At 41.0% G+C, this 19,583-nt stretch overlaps 1 protein-coding gene across 2 annotated transcripts; it reads right to left on the reverse strand.

Moving 5' to 3' along the window:
* Window positions 1–1,354: 1,354 nt before the first annotated feature.
* Window positions 1,355–17,673, reverse strand: LOC132512659 (cytochrome P450 4V2). Of its 2 annotated transcripts, none has more exons than XM_060136439.1 (11): window positions 17,157–17,673; window positions 13,048–13,160; window positions 12,574–12,659; window positions 11,584–11,774; window positions 11,102–11,171; window positions 9,510–9,564; window positions 7,364–7,549; window positions 4,243–4,345; window positions 3,302–3,436; window positions 3,029–3,208; window positions 1,355–1,803 (listed from the first exon to the last, which is right to left on the reverse strand). In XM_060136439.1, exons 1-11 carry the CDS (start codon window positions 17,368–17,370, stop codon window positions 1,631–1,633), a joined length of 1,506 nt encoding a protein of 501 aa, XP_059992422.1. In that variant the 5' UTR covers window positions 17,371–17,673; the 3' UTR covers window positions 1,355–1,630. The 2 variants fall into 2 exon arrangements, with proteins under 2 accessions (XP_059992422.1, XP_059992421.1); XM_060136438.1 differs by having other exon boundaries at window positions 9,510–9,636.
* Window positions 17,674–19,583: the final 1,910 nt, after the last annotated feature.

Here is a 19,583-nt window from a genome sequence, read left to right on the forward strand (position 1 = left end):
TGCTCTGGTGGGCAGAGGTCAGTAAAACTTTAATCTGTTGGGTGGGGCTGAGTTCTCTCCCTGTTGTTTGTTTGGCCTGAGGTGACCCAGCACTCGAGCCTGCAGGCCCTTTGGTGGGGCTAATGGTGGACTCTGGGGGGCTCATGCCAAGCAGTACTTCCCAGAACTTCTGCTGCCAGTGTCCTTGTCCCTTGGTGAGCCACAGCCACCCCCCACCTCTGCAGGAGACCCTCCAACACTAGCAGGTAGATCTGGTTCAGTCTCCTATGGGGTCACTGCTCCTTCCCCTGGGTCCTAATGTGCACACTACTTTGTGTGTGCCCTCCAAGAGTGGAGTCTCTGTTTCTCCCATTCCTGTCGAAGTCCTGCAATCAAATCCCACTAGCCTTCAAGGTCTGATTATCTGGGAATTCCTCCTCCCGTTGCTGTACCCCCAGATTGGGAAGCCTGGTGCAGGTCTCAGAACCTTCACTGCAGTGGGTGGACTTCTGTGGTATAATTGTTCTCCAGTTTGTGAGTCACCCACCCAGTAGTTATGGGATTTGATTTTATTGTGATTGTGCCCCTCCTACCCTCTCATTGGGGCTTCTCCTTTGTCTTTGCATGTGGGGTATCTTTTTTGGTGAGTTCCAGTGTCTTCCTGTCAATGACCGTTCAGCAATTAGTTGTGATTCCGGTGCTCTCGCAAGAGGGAGTGAGCGCACATCCTTCTACTCCACCATCTTGAACCTCCAACTGTATACTTTAAATCATCTCTAGATTACTTATAATAATACAATGTAAATGCTCTGTAAATAGCTTTGCTTTTTGGAACTTTCTGGAATTTTTTTTCAAATATTTTCGATCAGCCATTCGTTAAATCCATGGATTCAGAATTCGTGGATAGGGAGAGCCCCTGGCATAACTTGATAAACTCTAAGGTCCTTCGAGCTCCAAAAGCCATAAATCAACTCCCTGAATCACTGTGAGGGACGGGAGATTACCAAGAGGAATCTTTTCCAATAATACATGATATAAAAAGGTAATTGTGATGCTCTGAGGAATGAAAGGAAGGCTATAAGTACACCGTCCAAAGGGAAATAGGAACAGAACCTCTGAGTCAATTTATAAGTGATCTGCTGTAGATGATTAAATCTGAAAAGTATCATAATGGTTATTCTTCTCATAATTGATGCCACTGATATAATTCTTGAAACTTAAGCTCCTTATGTCTAAGTACTTAATTACTCACCCTTTTCAAACAAATGTATATGTATACATGCATGTATATGTTCCTGAGTCTACAAGAATACCTTAAAAATATTCTGGAACTTCAATTAAATTATATCCTTTGGGTCCGTTGATTGAAATTGGATTGGCCTGTGGATCCCTCTGCTGAGAAGCTTTTATGTGTTTATTTGGGTACAGTCATCAGTTTACTTTTGGGATCAAGACCAGGGGTCAGAGCTATGATGGTGATGGAGATATGAAAACTCACGCTTTGGTAGACTTGACCCCAAGGTAAATGGGGACAAGAAAAAAATTAGGTTTAGGGATTAAGAATATTGAGTTCATGATCTACAAATTGTAAATGCAAAGCTTCCTTTAAAGAAAGACCTTTTTGTGGTAAGAGAGCAGCCCAGTAGTATAGTTAGGATTCATTTGTGTTTCTCCTCTTCAACTTGATCCAGATGCCATTACTTGGACGAAGAATCAGTTCTCCTGCCAGACCAAGTTCTTCTCTTTTTTGGGTGGATTCTACCCAAAAATGCCTCAGGATGCAGGAAAGAATGGTCTTTTCTTCCATCATGGCAAACTTTTGACCTTCAAATTAATGTAAATAGCAACACTTTAATGATAGATGTATCTCAAATGTGAGAAATCACAAGTCCAATTAGAGGAAGCAAGCAATTTTATATTTTCGCAGTGGGCCCTGGGAGAATCAGAATCACTTGGGGTGCTTGTAAAACATGAAGATTCTTGAGTGCCCTTCCTGTTCCCACCCAGTGCATCTGAACAGCTGAAGTGGGCCAGGTATTTGTATTTTAGCAAAACCTGAGATGAATCCTGGGCTCGTTTAAGCATGAGAATCACCACTCTCGACTGATTTCTTATTTGGGCCTTTAACTTAAATTTAATTTACTCGAGAGGTACTAAATAAGCGTCAGATTCATCCATTTAAATCTGGCCTTAATTTACAAATGTCTGCATTTACATAAACGATAAAATGCTAGAGATTCTGAAGCTGAAAGTGTTTATAATGCATGGTGACGTGCATTCACTTTGCTTAAGCACTTCATCTGGCCTTGTGGTAAGCATTTTGTGTTTTGGTTTTGCAAAATGCAATTCTTAAAATCAACAAACACAGAAATTAAGCTAAATATAACTAATTGTTATAAATAGGTTTTGTACCATATGAAGTGTGTTCTATTTTAATCTAAAAGCTACAACATTTTCAAACTCTACCATGAAACTATTTATGCTTTATGTTATGGGCTAAATTGTGTCCCCCCAAATTCATAGGTTGAAGTCCTAAACCTCAGTATCTCAGAATATGACTATTTGGAGATGGGAACTTTAAAGAAGTAATTAAATTAAAATGGTCAAAAATAAAATAATCAGATGGGTGGACCCTAATCCAATCTGACTGGTGGTCCCTATAAAAAGAAGAGACTAGGACACAGACACACACAGAGGAAAGACTATGTGGGGAGACAGGGAGAAGAAGATCACTTACAAGCTAAGCAGGTATTTATTGCCAATCCTGCTGATACCTCGATCTTGGACTTCTAGCTTCAGATTTGGGAGAAAATAAATTCCTGTGGTTTAAGCCACCCAGTGTGGTACCATGTTATGGCTGCCCTAGCAAACTAATACATTTTATGACAGTCACATTTTAAAACAATAATGTATAGTAAAGTGGAGGGAAGAGGAAGCCAGTTTTTTAAAAAGACAGTTGCCTATGGGCTGCTACATCTCAAGAAATTTTTGTGTGAAACCCCCTACTCTGCAGGCCTGAAAGGTCAAACAAGTTCTGACGGATACAAACCTATACAGTTTCGGGGTCCAGCAGAGAAGGGCACATATGCGTATGAATGACGTCCTTTCGAATTCTCGGGAAAGAACCGTTCCGGCTTGAACTCCTCAGGATTGGGGAAGTACCTTGGATCTCTGTGCAGTGCATAGGGCATGATGATTACTTGAGAGCCTTTCACGATTTTGTAACCCGCTGTCAAGAAGTAGTCAATAGGCCATGAGTATGGAGCAAGACAGACATTAAAATAATCCACTCTCCCTCCTATTCAAATTATAGAATTCTTACCAACTTCACAGTCTTCATTAAGATTACGGGCAAAGAAAGGAACAGAAGGAAAAAGGCGAAGGCTCTCTTTAACAACACATTCCAGATATTGAAGTTTCTTCAGGTCATCTAAGGTAGGAGGACGATCAGATCTCCCTGGTTTTAAGTAAATACATGAGATAACAAGGAAAGGATTATTTGAGCTTGGGGGATGGGACATTGAAGAATACATGCATCAAAACATGTTAAATACCTACAGCTAAAGTAGAGTTTCTAGTATTACCCATAATCAAAATAAAATGAGATATGCTCAGTAAAAGAAACCAGACACCAATGGTCACATGTTGTGGGATTCCATTTATAGGAAGTATTCAGAACAGGTAGTAAATCCACAGAGACAGACAGTAACTTAGCAGTTGCCAGGGGCTGGGGGAAGAGAGGAGAGTGGCTGATTAATGGGACAGAGTTTCCTTTTGGGGTGCTGGGACTCCAGTGACATCACTGCTGGCATCAGCCTAGGACAGCTTACCTGCGGACTGCTGGTTGTGTCATAGAAAAGTTAGTCCTACCGGCTTAATGCATCTTTTCTCTCATTCGTGGCCAGACGCAATGCTGTATGAAACAGTTTTCCTTGACCCCATGACTCAATGCTTTATGTAGATATGTCTGCTTCATCTATTAAGCAGTGAGATGCTTGAGGACAGTAACATTTATCTGTGCATCCCCAGCATCTAGCCCAGTGCAGTCACATGCCATGCAATTAGCAAATGCCTGTATTCTGTAAGTGATGAATAAGGCTTTGCTAAGAAGACTGGGACTGGAAGGGATCCCATAGGGGAGCCTTCCTGCTTATTGCTGTATCTTTAGAACAGGTCCTGCTGTTTATGCTTCATGAGCAGGAACGGCACTTGCTTCCATGGACATGGTACCCACAGTGTAACCAGTGAAGGGACGAAACATACCAAACACTTCCTCCAGTTCATTGTCAACTTTTTGCTGGACTTCTGGATACAAACCCAGTAGATATAAGGACAGGTTTATTGCAGCTGCGGTCGTATCGTGACCCTACAAATGTAAGGAAAAAATAACTTAGTGGAGTAGTATTGCGAAGATTAGAAGAGAGAACTCTATTTGGAATTGTCTCTGGATTTGACAGCTGCACTGCGATTCCAAACAGAATAAATTAATTCGGTACAGTATTTCACCTTGGTGAGAACAAACAAATAAAACAGTCCCTTCAAAGGGAAGGTTCATGCTTAGATAGATATTTCAACACTCTAAGGTCCTTCGAGCTCCAAAAGCCATCAATCAACGCCCTGAATCACTGTGAGGGACGGGAGATTACCAAGAGGAATCTTTTCCAGTAATACATGATATAAAAAGGTAATTGTGATGCTCTGAGGAATCAAAGGAAGGCTGTAAGTACACCGTCCAAAGGGAAATAGGAACAGAACCTCTGAGTCAACTTATAAATGATCTGCTGTAGATGATTAAATCTGAAAAGTATCATAATGGTTATTCTCATAATTGAGAAGAATTATGCATATGTGGTGAGAAGTGGCTAGGCTGTGCTAATAAGGGGGCCTTCCAAGGGAACTAGGTGCTCTTGACTGTTTTTAAGAGGAAAAAGCCTGACTTTTATGAGCCAGTTTACCAGATCTGTACTCCTCCACCTTCTAGCATTTGTAAGGTAGGCTTTACCTGTCAGCCCTGGACGCCAGGGTGTCTGTGTGTGGTTCTGAGTAACATCCTGCATGTCAGGAAGTTGATAAATAGCCTCCCGTAATACTTGCTGCGCTTCAGGCAAAATACTAAGTACTTTGCAGAAACTAATTCAATTTTCCTTTAGAAAGACTCTGTGAAATACCTGATACAGATATTTACATTTTAGAGATTAAGAACAGACGAAGAATTTTTTTTTACAGGAGTTCTGCAGAAAAAAAAAAGTTTGGAAAATCAATAATAATATTATAACTCTATGAATAAAACTTTTAGGGGAACTAAACCGAAAACAAATTGTTTCCTCTATGGAAGTTCTTACTTTTCCATTTTCCCCATGCAACACAAGTGATGGTTATAATTTTTCTTTCTCTGGGCAGAAATCTCCAAAGCACTTGCTTCATAAAACAGCTTCGAAGTTGAATTGTTTGAGGTTTATTCTGCAATTTTATAAAACACATATTTTCCGAGTCTCTGATATTGGTGCCATTGCCTCTTCTCAGGCTTGCTGTTCCTTCACAGAGACTACCCTGAGCTGCGGACCAGATCTGGCCCATTTCACTCAGTTGTTTACCAGAGTCACAGGAGGAAGTGCTCTTGCTAAAGAATTCTTAATAACTTCGCTTGAATTTATAGGCGGAAGCCTGATCCCAATGTGTAAGAGATGTCAGCTGAACTTCCTGCTTCCACGCGTCTGCTACCCAAGGAAAGCAGGATTAAGCAAAGCACAAAGCACACAGTTTATAGACACAGGCTGGTGGGACAGGGCAGGGGCAGGAACCTTAGTATCCAGTGGCCAGCACCTGGGGCAGGAAAGGTGTGGTCGTAATAACCTGCAACCTCTCTATGGAGGAGGTCACCATATTATAATCATACGAGGTGTGTCTCCTATTTGAGGCAAAGAAGAAAGAACTTAGAATTTCAAACAGTGTTAGAGCTGGAAGAAACGGATCATTATTCTGGTTGTTTTCATGAAAGTGAGAGGTTTTTGGTAGGAGAAGGATGTGTGTGTGCACGTGTGCGTGAGAGTGTATGTATGTGGGCGTGTGTGTGTGCGTGTGTATGCAGGGCGGAGATGTGAGATGGTCTCTCCACTTTAACTTCAAATGTTAATAGCCAATATCCACCACACCCTTCCCATGTGCCGGGCAAGATTCTTCGTGCACTTTAAAAAATCATTCATCTAATCCTTATAATGATCCTGCAAGGCCCGTGCTATAACAGTGAGGACACCAAAGCCCAGAAAGGCTCCATGAGTTACCCGAGGTCCCACCTCTAGTACAGGTTAGAGGTGGGATTTGGCCCCAGAGACCCCAGCTTAACACTGCTCCACTTTTTAGCTAATTTAGATGTCCATTTTCTGCATAAAATCTCTTTTCAATGAAGCGCTCTGCTTAAAAAAGAAGTTTAAAACCACTGATCTAATCCATCTCTCTATTTTATACACAGGGAAGCTGTGACAGAAATCTGAGATGATTGGCACCATCTCATAAGGCTAGTCAGCATGGAGCCAGAATGAGAACTCGGGTCTAGGGACCCTTGACACAGCTTGCTTTCCTATACTGTGCCCCCGGGAGGATGTGCGATCTGGCAGCATACCCAGAGGTACACTGTACCCAGAGGCACACTGTACCCAGGTGCCTGCAAGCAGGGCTGCTCACACCATCCATGGCTGGCATGTACTGAGCCATCCAAAGCCACCCATGCCCTTCACTTTCCTCCACTTCCAGGATATTACCACAGGGAGCTTTTTAGAACCATTTCTTCATCTTTATTTGGCAATCCACACACTGAGAGATTCACTCTTTGTAATATTTAATAATGCTAGAATTACCTTTCGTAAAAACTGCATCTTTCTTTTCATTATTTGAAGGTCAGAAATCCCTTTAGAATCACAAACTAGTTAAATTCTCTGTCGGAGGGCTCTTGCTATCTTCTCTAGTTTGGGCAGCTCAAAGCAAGAGCTAAGCACTCATTTGCTAGAACTTCAAAAAGGAGGTAGTGAAAAGACAGACTTGTGGGTTTCAGAAATTTTTAAAAAGCATGAAGCAATATAGGGAAAGCAATTTCTGACTTCTTTTCTACTTGGAAAAATCCAATGGGTTTTAGGTTTTCCTGAGAAAACAATGTGTCTAGCGCTATACTCACCACGAGTCAAAGGCTTTTTCTGAAGAAGAAAGCTGATCTGGTACTTAATCAGGTTCTTACATTTTGTAATTTCTAATTATAATGTAGCAACTCATCCTCAGTTATATGAAGCTACTTTAAAACTTGAATAAACTTTTAAAAATGATGCTAAAGATTCTAGAAAATAACTGCAATTTGTTTAATGATACCCGAAAATAATGTGATGAGATAAAATACCTCAAACATAAAGGTGTCAACTTCTTCTCGAATCTCTTCGTAACTCAGCTTGTTCCCTTGGTCATCAGTCACATTTAAAAGCAAGTCGAGAAAACCCCTGCGTTTATTATTGCGTGGAGGAGAGTCCTTGTCATTACTTCTACCTTCTTCATGTCTCTTCATTTCATTGGCCCGTTCGGTGATGACCTGTATGAGTTAAACAATCATATGCTCTTGTTTGGAATTTGATGTAGCCTCATAATATATTTTCTTATGAAAATATACTAGCTTCTTTCATGGATTTTTTTTCCATGAAACCTTTCCTGTTCTAACTCAACAATAACTTAGGCTCTCGTGGAAAATATAGTAAAGCTTCCTGTTAACATTTTAGGGCATTATTTGATAAGACTTTTAAAAACAAATGTAATGTCAGACAAATTCAGAATATTCAAGGGCTATTTCTGCCATCTTTCTAACACGGGAATAGAGTTAGTAGTCCCCTAGGTGGTGCCCTAGAGATTTGGATGAGCTAATGAGAAAAAGTTTAGGTGGTGGGAGAATGCAATCATTATGTAATAGACTAATAATGGATTGCTCTCATTACAGCTTGCATCGGGGACAAGAAACAGCAGGTTGAGCAGTCAGTTCAGCCTATGTGCTCACTGTTCCTGCTGCCTAGATTTCTCTTTCTTCAGGTGCCAGTGTGGCTGACTCCCTCCCTCCTTTTAAGGTCTTGACCCCTTCTCACACCATCAGAAAGACCTTCCCGGATCACTGCTAACCTGGTCCCTAGCACTCACTATCTTCCTAGCCTTACTTTATTTTTTTTTCCATTTCACTTACCACCTGACATTATAGTATACTTGCTATATAATATAATGCATGAACGTACCATCCATGTGGCAGCAAATTTGTCTTTGTTCATTGATATAATTCCAACCCTTAGAACACTGGCATTTTAAGGATGTTCCTTAGATCTTTGCTGAATGAATAAAAGAATTAAAGCCCATAAACTTAATTTGGCTATACATTTCAACTTTCTTCTCCTATCAGGCAATTGACCAAACCTACTACTAAGTGATGTGAATGAATAGATCCTAAGTGCTTTGAGGACAAAACACCGTATCTCCTTTCATTCTTGGGGGAACCCCCTAGGGCCTGGCACTCAGTATGCAACTTTCAATATTTATTAAATAAATAATATTGTCCATCCAATTTGGAATTCATTAATTATTGATATTGATAGTAATGCATGTAATTTGAGGAAAAATGTGGTCATTCTCCTACTGCCAAGTAATGGAGATAACTCTGTCCTCCACTGTGGCCACCTCAATCCAACACCTCATTCATCCAACGTTTCCTGACTGGGAACCACATAATCTGTTGGTGACAGGCTGTACCTCACTGTAAGGAAGAAATGCCAATATAGTTTAAACCGAAACTGACAGCAAAGAGAGAATATATTTAAATTGGTACTTTTATCAGTACATTTAAATCATAATTTGGTGTATATTTTCAATTAAATATTGCTTTGTCAAAAGCACATGTTTAACACAAGACTGACATCTTATATCTGAAACAATACCACTATCTCCTTGTTATTTTTTAATTGGAAGTAAAATAGTGACATCTACTTAATTTTAATCTTTTCCAAGTTGAGATACTGCTATAAATGCCCTTTGCCTTTGAAAGCTACTGCCTAATCCAAACATTTTCCCTAAGACTCTCATGACATGGATCCCCTCCTCTTTATTCATTCAACATAGCACCCTGGTTGTTAATAAATATTTATAGTTCATATCACATTTTGTAATTTTTTTAATAGACAACCTGCTCTACTAGACTAACCTCTTTCAGGGGACATACATATCTTATTACTATGTTTTTAACACTTGGTACAGTGTTTGGCACCTAACAGGTGTTTAATTAATATTTGGTGAGTACATAATAAAAATGTAATCACACTGTCTCCTTCTTTCCATTATTATTCAACTTTTATTTTATGAGACACAGGCTCCAGGGTATGTTAACACAGGATAAAAATCTTGGACATATAAAAGATCTAGAAATGGAGAGTGGTGATGGTTTCAGAACACTGGGAGTGCAGTTAATGGTAAATTTTATGTTGTGTATATTTTATCACAATTTAAAAAAATCAAGGGCTTACATTTTTGGTAAAATTATGTAGGATTTTTAGGCTCCTTTTGTGTTCCCATCCATCTCTAAATATAAAGAACAAAAGGTCAAGCCAGAGCCAGGGCATCTTCATTCTTTGATGTATTGAATCACTCATCCTATAAATAGGATAAAAACACATCAGCTGATACACTGAAAATGAGCACCTAATTGATGCCCACTCTCAATGAGGGTAATATGTAGGGATGATAATGATACGTCTTAGAGGCTACTAGGATCCAGGCTTTACACTCAACAATGAAGGCATGGGGTATTACACATCCAGTGAAGCTTAAACATTTAATGGGTCCTTTAGAGGAATGAAGAATCTGTTATAAAACATCCCTGCTAAATGGTCATCTGATCTCTGCTTCTTCTTCTCCAGGGAGAGTTCTTGACCACCCCAGGCTGCCTGTGGCTCTTGTAGCACAAGCTGATATGAAATCTGCCTCTTTATAGTGTCCACTCATTTGCTTTCTCACTCCTCCGTAGTGCCAGTAAACTATGGGTTGCCCTCTTCCACAGAAAAGTGCTCGTTAAATGCCCATCCGTCACATAGCTGTCACGAGCACCACCCTCATTATTCCCAGTGAGAAGCAGAAAGACCTCTACACGATCTTCCTCCTTCATGACCAGCTGAGATGTCAATTCCTCAGAGAAGACCTTTCCTGACCACGCAATCTGTAAAACACATCCCTGTTTTCCTCTCTCATATCAACTTGATCTTTTCTTTCTAAGCAATTATTATAATTTATAAGTTTATATTCATTTGCTTCAATGCCTGTCTCCCCTGCTGTTCTGTTTCATGTGCCCATATAAAACTAGTCAGTACCTTGTGCAGTGAATGGCAGATTATAGATGCTCAACAAGTAGTTGTTAAGATGAAGTGAAATGAGCCGTGGACTTAAAGATAGGATACATTGAATCAAATCCTGGCCCTGCCTCTTAATAGCGGAAATAATCACAAGCAATTTTAAAAGTAAAGTTGATTATTTCAATTAAAAAATAATACATACTCAGTGCAGAAAATATAGGAAAGGAGAATGAATCACAACAAAACCAAAACACAATAAGAAAGAGAGCACACACACAATAATAACCGCAGCTAACATTTTGGTATAGTATCTCCTAGCTTTTTCTATGAATAATTTTTTTATACCTAGTGGTTATCAAACTACCAAAAAATTTATGTCCTTCTTTTATCACTTAGCATCATAATGTAATCTCTCGATATATTATAAAATAGTCATTTAAAATTACTGCATAATCTGGATGTGTCATAACCATTCCTGTACTGTTGAAAGATATGCTTAAATGGTTAGGTTAACTTTTAGTATAATGTTTCACTTTGAAACGATGAAAAAGCTACAGTACAGACAGAAATTTTAGCAAGAATTTTTTAAAGCCCTGATCAATAACAATTTTATTTTATTTTTTTGGGCCACACCACGCAGCTTGCGGGACCTTAGTTCCCTGGCCAGGGATAGAACCTGGGCCCTCAACAGTGAAAGCGCAGAGTCCTAACCACTGGACTGCCAGGGAATTCCCGATAACAATTTTAGAAATAATTAGGACTTCATTTACCTATAAACTGCTTGAACATACTCGGAATCATCGTTGCTTTGAGCACCAATGTTCTTCCCCATAGCTGTTTCTGTAAAATATAGTGAGAAGCAACCATTCAATTCATGCACATATCTTGGCTACATTTTCCAGTGGCAGACACTTGAAAAAAGACGTTATGTCCTGTTCTGTCCATATATATTGTAGAATTGTTCTTTTCCCACTTCTCTTACTCCCAGTTCCTGCTTCTCTTACTGCTTCTCTTACTCCCAGTTCCTGCCCTTCCTTCCCTCGGACCTTCTGGTCATGTTGGCTCAGTGACCATTTGTCCAAAGTCCTATGAATGGCTGCTGCTTCTCAGGTGGCTAATTTAGCAATAGGACCTTCCAGAAGAACCCAATGTCCTTTCTCCCCTGCCCTGCCCCGCCCTATGGACTGTTATTTTCTATTTGTGCCATTTTATCATTACATCCTAACTTTAAAAATAAATCAGTGAGACTTACCACAGATTATATCTAAGGCACAAAGAGTGATGTAAAAAAAGCAGTTAAATGCTTCTTGGTCAACATGTTTTTCAAGCTTATTAACCAATATATTTGCTTGTTCATTCATGACATCTAAGAAATCTTCCAGAATTGTAAAATGGAAAGTGGGTGTTAACATTTTTCTCCTAGAGCGCCACCTGTTTCCAGTACTAGAAATAAAATACACGGTTACAAAGAAAAAAGAAGCAACACCTGAAACAAATAAAATATAAATATAGTCATCATCAAGTTCTCTTGAAACAGCTTAATCTACAGATTCTCAAATGCTTTGGTCAGAATGACAAAGACTCATGTATAGTTACAGAATGTGAATATTTTGAATACTGTTCTATATTACTAATGTTTAGAAGAGTATTCATTTAAAATGGAAACATTTAAGAATTGTTCTAAATTTCTAAGCTCTGAGTTTCTAAAAATTAGAATTTTTCTCCCCTCTATCAACATCTTAGTCCTCAGATGATCCACTGCTCCATGATTTTCTTTCATCTCTACTATCTTTGAATTCTCCAAAGTCCCCACCAGGGTCCTGCCTTTCTCTTGCTAGGCCCTTTCTCAGAGGATGGAGTCCTGTTTCTGGGTGCCAACTCAAGAAGTGAGGCTACTGTGTTCGATACACTTCTCCGAGGGTGACTGCCTTTTTCATTATATTTTCAAGATTTCCCTTCTGCAAACTATCCTTGGCTTTACTCCATTTATACATCAGTACCTCCTCATTTTTTTTGGAACACTAGTGATTATCATTATTGAATATAGTGGCTGGAGATTACCACACACCCTATCTGTCAAAGGCCCATTGTTAGCTGGACCTTTCCTTCCAGCTTCTCCCATAATTCCCAATACCTCAATCTTGCTATTGGAAGAATACCTTGTGTCAGTTCCTGAAATAACAAATTACCCATAGAAATAACTGTTTCTACAAGACAGCTTTACAAATTTCCACTGAGGTACCTTGTAAGAAGTCCTAGGCCAAGCCACGGTTCTAGGAACTTGTACATATAGGATTTGTCAATGTGCTTTGAACTGGTTAAAATTACCTTTAAAAGAGAAAAAAAAAATTGAGGGATATAGACATCAAAACAATTTCAGTTATAAGAACACCTGCCTAGAACACAACTAATTTTTAAAGCAAGATTTCATAATTGTTATTTCTCTGTGATTCATTTTCATTCCTGTGCCTCAAAGAAATGTAATTAGAGTTTTGAACGTATAATTGTCATTCAGTCTTGAGGACTAAATGGAGTTGAAAGGAAGGAAAATGTCCAAGATGATTCCTGGTTCCTCCCACAAACTAGGAACCAAGCAGAGTCATTTCTTGAGGGGAGAGGGGAGAGGCAGGTGAATCCGGAGGATGACCACATCTAATGAGATTCCCACACCATCAGACAGACAGTGGAATATTGATCACATCTGCCACATACTCACCTCCACATTTTCTGCGTTATAAAGGAACACCAGAGGTACGGGCCCGAGCCAGAGTTTCACCAGTGGCAGGTGTCGGTATTCTTCAGTGTACTGAATCATCTGCTGAAAAAAATCTGGGAGAAAATATTTAATCTTAAATTTAATCAAGACAAGAATTTTGTCTAATAAGGATACAGCACAGGGAACTCTACTTAGTACTCTGCAATGGCCTATATGGGAAAAGAATCTAAAAAAGAGTGGGTATATGTATATGTATAACTGATCCACTTTGCTGTACACATGAAATTAACACAACATTGTAAATCAACTATACTCCAATAAAAAGTTTTTAAAAGACAAAAATTTTGTAATAAGTTCCTTATTGTGTCTTTTGGTTCCTTGGGGTTTTTGTTTTTGTTTTACTTTGGACAAGTCACTTAATATCTCCCAGAGAGATATTTGTTGTTGTTGTTTTAGATTCCACACAGAAGTGAGATCACAAAATACTTGCCTTGCTTTGTCTGACTTATTTCATTGAGCATTATGCCCTCAAGGTTCATCCACGTTTTCACAAATGGCAATATTTCCTTCTTTTTTATGACTGAATATTCCTCTGTGTGTGTGTGTGTGTGTGTGTATGTGTGTGTACCACATTTTCTTTATCCATTCATCCAGTGATGGACACTTAGGTTGCTTCCATGTCTTCGCTACTGTAAATAATACTGTAGTGTACATGGCGTGCATATATCTTTTCAAGTTAATGTTTTCATTTTCTTGGTATATATACCTGGAAGTGAAACTGAGGGATCATACGGTAGTTCAGTTTTTAATGTTTTAATGTTTTGAGGAATCCCCATACTGTTTTCCACAGTGGCTGCAGCAATTTACATTTTCACCAACAGTGCTCAAGAGTTCCCTTCTCTCTTGCCAAAATGTGTTACTTCTTGTCTTTTTGATTATAGCCATTCTAAAAAGTGTGAGGTGAAGTCCTATTGTGGTTTTTATTTGCATTTCCCTGACGAGTAGTGATGTTGAGCACATTTTCATGTATCTGTTGGTCATCTGTATGCCTTCTTTGGGAAAATGTCTATTCAGACCCTCTTCCCATTTTTAAATGAGATTGTTCAGGGTTTTTTGCTGTTGACTTGTATGAGTTCTTTATATATTTTGGATATTAACCCCTTATTAGATATATGATTTGCAAATCATATATCCCATTTTGTAGGTTTCCTTTTCATTTTCTTAATGGTTTTATTTGCTGTGCAGAAGCTTTTTAATTTGATGTAGTCTCAATTGTTTAGTTTTGCTTTTGTTGCCTTTGCTTTTGGTGTCAAATCCAAAAAATCAAAAAGCTTACCACTTATGTTTTCTTCTATGAGATATACGGCTTCAGGTCTTACACTTAAGTCTTTAATCAATTTTGAGTTATTATCATGCATGGTGTAAGATAGTGGTCCAGTTGTATTCTTTTGCAAGTGTCTGTCTAGTTTTCCCAAAACCATTTATTGAGAATCTGTCCTTTCCCCATTATGTGTTCTTGGATCCTTTGTGCTAAATTAATTGACCACCATCTGTTTATTTCTGGGTTTCTATTCTGTTCCATTGATCTATGTGTCTGCATTTATGCCAATACCATACTGTTTTGATTACTATGGCTTTGTAATATATCTTGAAATCAGGAAGTGTGATGCCTTCAGTTTTGTTCTTTCTCAAAATTGCTTTAGCTATTTGAGGTCATTTGTATTCCATACAAAATTTGGTACTATTCTATTTCTGTGGCAAATGTCATTGAGAGCTTGATAGGGATTGCATTGAATCTGAGAATTGCTCTGGATAGTATGGAAATTTTAACAATATTAATTCTTCCAATCCATGAACATGGAATATCTTTCCATTTATTTGTGTCTCTTACTCAATTTATTTCAGCAATGTCTCACAGTTTTCAGTGTACACCTTTTTTACTTCCTTGGTTAAATTTATTCCTAGGTATTTTATTCTTTTTGATGCAATTGTAAATGGGATTGTTTTCTTAATTTCTCTTTCTGATAGTTCATTATTAGTGTATAGAAACACAGCTGATTTTTATATATTGATTTTGTATCCTGCACCTTTACTGAAGTAGTTTATTAGCTCTAATAATTTTTTTTGCTGGAATCTTTAGGGTTTTCTATAATATCATGTTATCTGCAAAGAGTAACAGTTTTACTTCTTCCTTTCCAATTTTGTGGAGGGGAAGGCTAGTTGGGAGGCATATGGGTATCCAGGGCTTCTCCTGGGCAATGGGAATGCCTGACTGACAACAGTGGGATTCATCCCAAACTCACTGTGAGGCTACTAATATGATGCTTGAGATTTTGACAGGGTTTTTTTTTTTTTTAACGTGGGAATTTGGGCAAGGGGAAAAACTGGTATGGCATAAAAAACAGAACCATGAAGCTCTTCAGCTCTTTTTCCATGTCAAAAAATGTGCTCATGCTCAGTCCATCCCTGGTCCTCTTCCATCCTTAAGCTTCACCCACCCCTGAGCTTCAGGGCAAGTTGTTCAAAGTTGGAGAAGGGCTAAGGCTGGGGATGTCCACTGCATATAAAATTAAATCAATAGTCTTGATTTTTTTAAGTGTTTGCACGCCAAACCTAATAATAATAATCTTAAAATAATTAACATTCATTATGTCATATTTACTTGCTATGGCAGTTTATTGTATGTCAGATCTAGTGCTCAGGGTTTCAGGTGTATTATATCTTTTGTGCCTCACCACAGTTATATGGGGAGGGACGCTGTTATTACTGTCATTAAACAATTGAGGAAGTTGTGCACAGTTAAGCAACTTGCCCAATATATCACCGAGCTGGTAAATGGTGGAATCTGGCTTTGTACCCAAGGCAGTCAGACCCCAGAATGCACCACCTTAACCATATTACCGCACTTCTTCAAAATGTCTTCTGGTCAAGACAGTTGGTAACATTGCCATGAAAAGAGCTGGGTCAGGTCAACAGTATCAAAATATCTGGCTTCGTGCTAATATACTGCCTGCCTTGGTCTGGTCTGACAGAGGAGACAGGGAAGTCTGAATTTGTGGTTTGAAGATATCAGGTCCAATAGCAGGTGGCAGCTGAGGAAGACGGGTGCTGACATAGATGCAAAAGCAAGAGATTAGAGTTCAAAGGGCTCATGGGAAAGCAACTGCAATACTCCAGGTGGAATTACTGAGGGCAGAATTTGGACAGTAGCCACAAAATGAAAGGCACAGCCTCCTGTATAAGAGACAAAGGTGCTGAGAACAGGGAATATTTCTCAGAATATTCTGATATCCCCAGTTTTGCTGAGCTAAATGCTGGGCACAAAGCAGGGCTTCAATAAATGGTTGATTGACAACTTTAACTTAGTCTAACCAAGTTCTAGACAGTGATCTAGATACCACATGCATTAAATTTCATCCTTAAAATTACTCTGTAATACATTTACAAGTAAATGGTAAACAAACAAAACCCCTCTAACTTAGAGAGTTTCAAACAGCTTCCCCAAATCCATCAACTTGGTTGCAAAGCTGGAAATGGAGCAAAAGTTTACCTGTTGCCAAAATCTAGTACTTGTATGACGGATCAAAAAGTCCCTTTATAAAAGACAGTACACTGTCATTCTCTTCACTCAGAAAGTAATTCCAAAGAGAATTATGTTAAATATTCCAGTAGAGGGGGGGGGGAGGGGAGGGGGAGGGAGAGGGAGATTTCTAAATTCTAAGGATTTGCCTTGTTCAGGGAAGTTTCTGCCTTTAAGGCTTTAACAGCCAAGACAGAAGCAAAGATTGCAGTGCTCTGAGGTAGGAGCAGGTAGGAGGTGGGAAGAGAAGAAGCAAAAATTCAGGACAAAAGCTCAGAGATGCTGCAACCTACGCTGTACACAAAGAAAAAGTTAGTTGGGAACGGAGGGCACTAGCAATTTTGCCAGGTGTCACAGGGAAACTGGATAGAACTGGGACTCCATCCTCCAGCGGGTGACAAATCCTGTCTCCCAGCGTCAGCACCTCAAGCCCTGGTGTCCAGGCTGTAAGAAGGCCGGCGGCGCGGCGCAGGTCGGGAGCCCCCATCCCTGGGACGGGGACTTGGCCGGCCTGGGCGCGGTCCCTTACCTCTCGCGTCCGGCTTTAACATCAGCGCGTGTCCCACGAAGGGGTAGGCGCCCTCCAAGGTTGGGACCGCACGCATCTGCTGCCATGTCCACGCGTAGCTCGCCACCATCCGCAGGAGGTGCAGGGTGAGGATGGCGCCCGCCAGGGAGACCGCGCACCACCCGCCCCAGAGCAGCAACCTCTGCCCGAAGCTCAGCAGCCACAGCGCCAGCATCGCGCCTGCGGGCCGCTCTGCACCTGGACTGAGGCTGCGGGGGCGGCGGGCGCGGTGCAGCCCCGGGAGGTCAAGGGCGCCGGCCCCGGGGCGGAGTTTCCTGGCCTCTGGAAAGTCGGGCGGCGCCCGCAGGCTGCGGGGCGCTCCGGGAGCAGAAGGGGGCGTCGCCGGCCCCGCTCACTTCCCCGTCCGGCCGGAGGTGGGCACAGGCCTGGCCGCCCTGAAGCGGGGGCAGCCCTGCTTCTCGCGACAAGGTTGGAGTCTCCGAGGCTCCTAGATCAGGCACCGCGGGGGCCCAAGCCGACGTAACCGGCCTCTTTGTTTGCTTCGAGCAGAAAACGAAAGTCCGGGAAACGAGCATTGTGGGCTGCGCTGATGTAAATGGTGGCACGTTAGTGGGTGGAGCGGGGAGGATGCTGAAGGTGAAATGGAAGGCAGCTTAGTGATGGAGAGGCGCTCCGGGGCCAGAGGGGGCTGAGCTTTGGCTTATAGGACCCCCTCTGCTGGGAACGGGACAACTCAGGCTAGAGTGCGCAGGATATTTTAAAATGGAAACAAAGACGTATCTGGTTTGAAACTCAGCCTCTGGAGCTCGTTTTTTCCCGGCTGGGTACCTAAGCTCATTTCCTTGCACATCTGCCAGTGGTCCACTCCGCTGGGACTGGCTGCCTACCCGCCCGGAGGTGGGTTGCATCCTGGCATCCGCATCGGGGTCATTCGGGCAGCTACCTACTCTGATCCAGAGTAGCCTTAGGGACACGACCTTAGGGGCACCAGTTATCAGTCTGCATCGGATGGCTGATTGCGACACAGGGGAGTTGAGTAAGGTTGTTGTGATCCAAATATTTTTCAAAATATTTTCGGGAACAAGAAAAGGTAGCACCCCAAGAGAACAAGGCAAGGGCGGGTGGGAGAGGATGGAGGTCGCGTTCTCTGAAAGCGGTGGAGGTAAGTGATGCTGGGAGGGGAGGTTTCGATAAGGAGACAGTAGTTATGGAGTGATCTCAAAAGGGAAAGGAGACAAACCTCTGAGCCTGCGGAGGGAAAAGGTAAGGACAGTGAGGAGGATGCTCCACTTCTGCCCAGGGGCTGGTTTCCCTAACTACCAAATTCTCTCTTTTCTCCAGGTACCCAATCCTGACTCTGGTTCCCTTGTGTACACTTGATCCTTCTTCACAAAGGCGCTGGGATGGAGGGTCCCTCTCCTAGCAGCACGTCCCTAAGCTATAGGAAAAGTGCCAAGGAAGCTGGAATATTGAGAATACCCTGTATTTTTATTTTGCTTAATTGGATTAGCTTTACTTGCAGCCACCTGCAGAGCGTCTTTGATGTAGAGAAAAACATACTAAGACTTTTCTCCAACTGAATTTCAAGTCATCTATATATACCGACACAGAAAGACGTTCATGAAATATTAAGTGGAAAAAAATAATAAGTTGCAGAACAAAGTATATAATGTAATGCCCTCTTTGGGAGAATTTTTTTTCTCTGCAGCTAGATTAATACCTGGAAAGAAAAATAATGATCAACTCGACTGCGTGGGAATGGAGAAGAACTTACACTTTTTATGTTATTCACTTCCATATTGTTGAATTACTTTAACACTTCAAAAAAAAATATCTGTGTAATATCTTTCAGTATATCTTCTGGGCTCTCATTTCCTTCTCTCTAAAGGACTGAGGCTGAGCCACAAGGCCAATTAAAGCTATAAAAGTACAAGATTTGTCTATATCTGACTCTCTGCTAATCCCTGTGGACAAAACAAGGAGTATAACCTACAACTGCAGACCTCAGGAAGTCGAGAAAGAGGGAGGGATGGGGTGGGGGGAGTGAATGCTCCAGGCAGCACGAGAGAAGTGCTCCAGGTCAGGGAAGGGTATGAGGGGTTCAGGAGACGGTGTAGGGGCCCCTGCTTGGAGCACAAGGTAGCTCAGAGTGCCTAGAGCGAGATGATGTTGATGGGTGGCATGGAGCGAGCTGAAATAAACCTTGACTGCCAGGCGTACACGGTTTAGTTTTATTTTGAAGGCCATTTGTGGGTGAGGAACAGGACACTGAAGGTTTTTTTTAAGGGTCAACAAAAGAAAAGCCTTGTCCCTTTGTTCCCTTTCATCTTTCCTGTGGTTTTCTTGTTACCAGATGGGACCCTTCTCATACTGCCTTGGAATATTTACATTTCAGAGGAAACCAGTCAGATGGCCAGGCCTGCAAGA

This window comes from Lagenorhynchus albirostris, chromosome 21, assembly GCF_949774975.1.
Source record: "Lagenorhynchus albirostris chromosome 21, mLagAlb1.1, whole genome shotgun sequence".
Lineage (NCBI taxonomy): Eukaryota > Metazoa > Chordata > Mammalia > Artiodactyla > Delphinidae > Lagenorhynchus > Lagenorhynchus albirostris.

Bases quoted from the DNA above. Each gene is read 5' to 3' on its own strand.
- LOC132512659 (XM_060136438.1), bottom strand. From the start codon at position 17,370: ATGCTGGCGCTGTGGCTGCTGAGCTTCGGGCAGAGGTTGCTGCTCTGG. The intron at 13,161-17,156 runs GTAAGGGACCGC...ATTTTCTCCCAG, and splicing joins GTTAAAGCCGGACGCGAGAG to ATTTTTTTCAGCAGATGATT. The intron at 12,660-13,047 runs GTGAGTATGTGG...TCTCTTTTAAAG, and splicing joins ATAACGCAGAAAATGTGGAG to GTAATTTTAACCAGTTCAAA.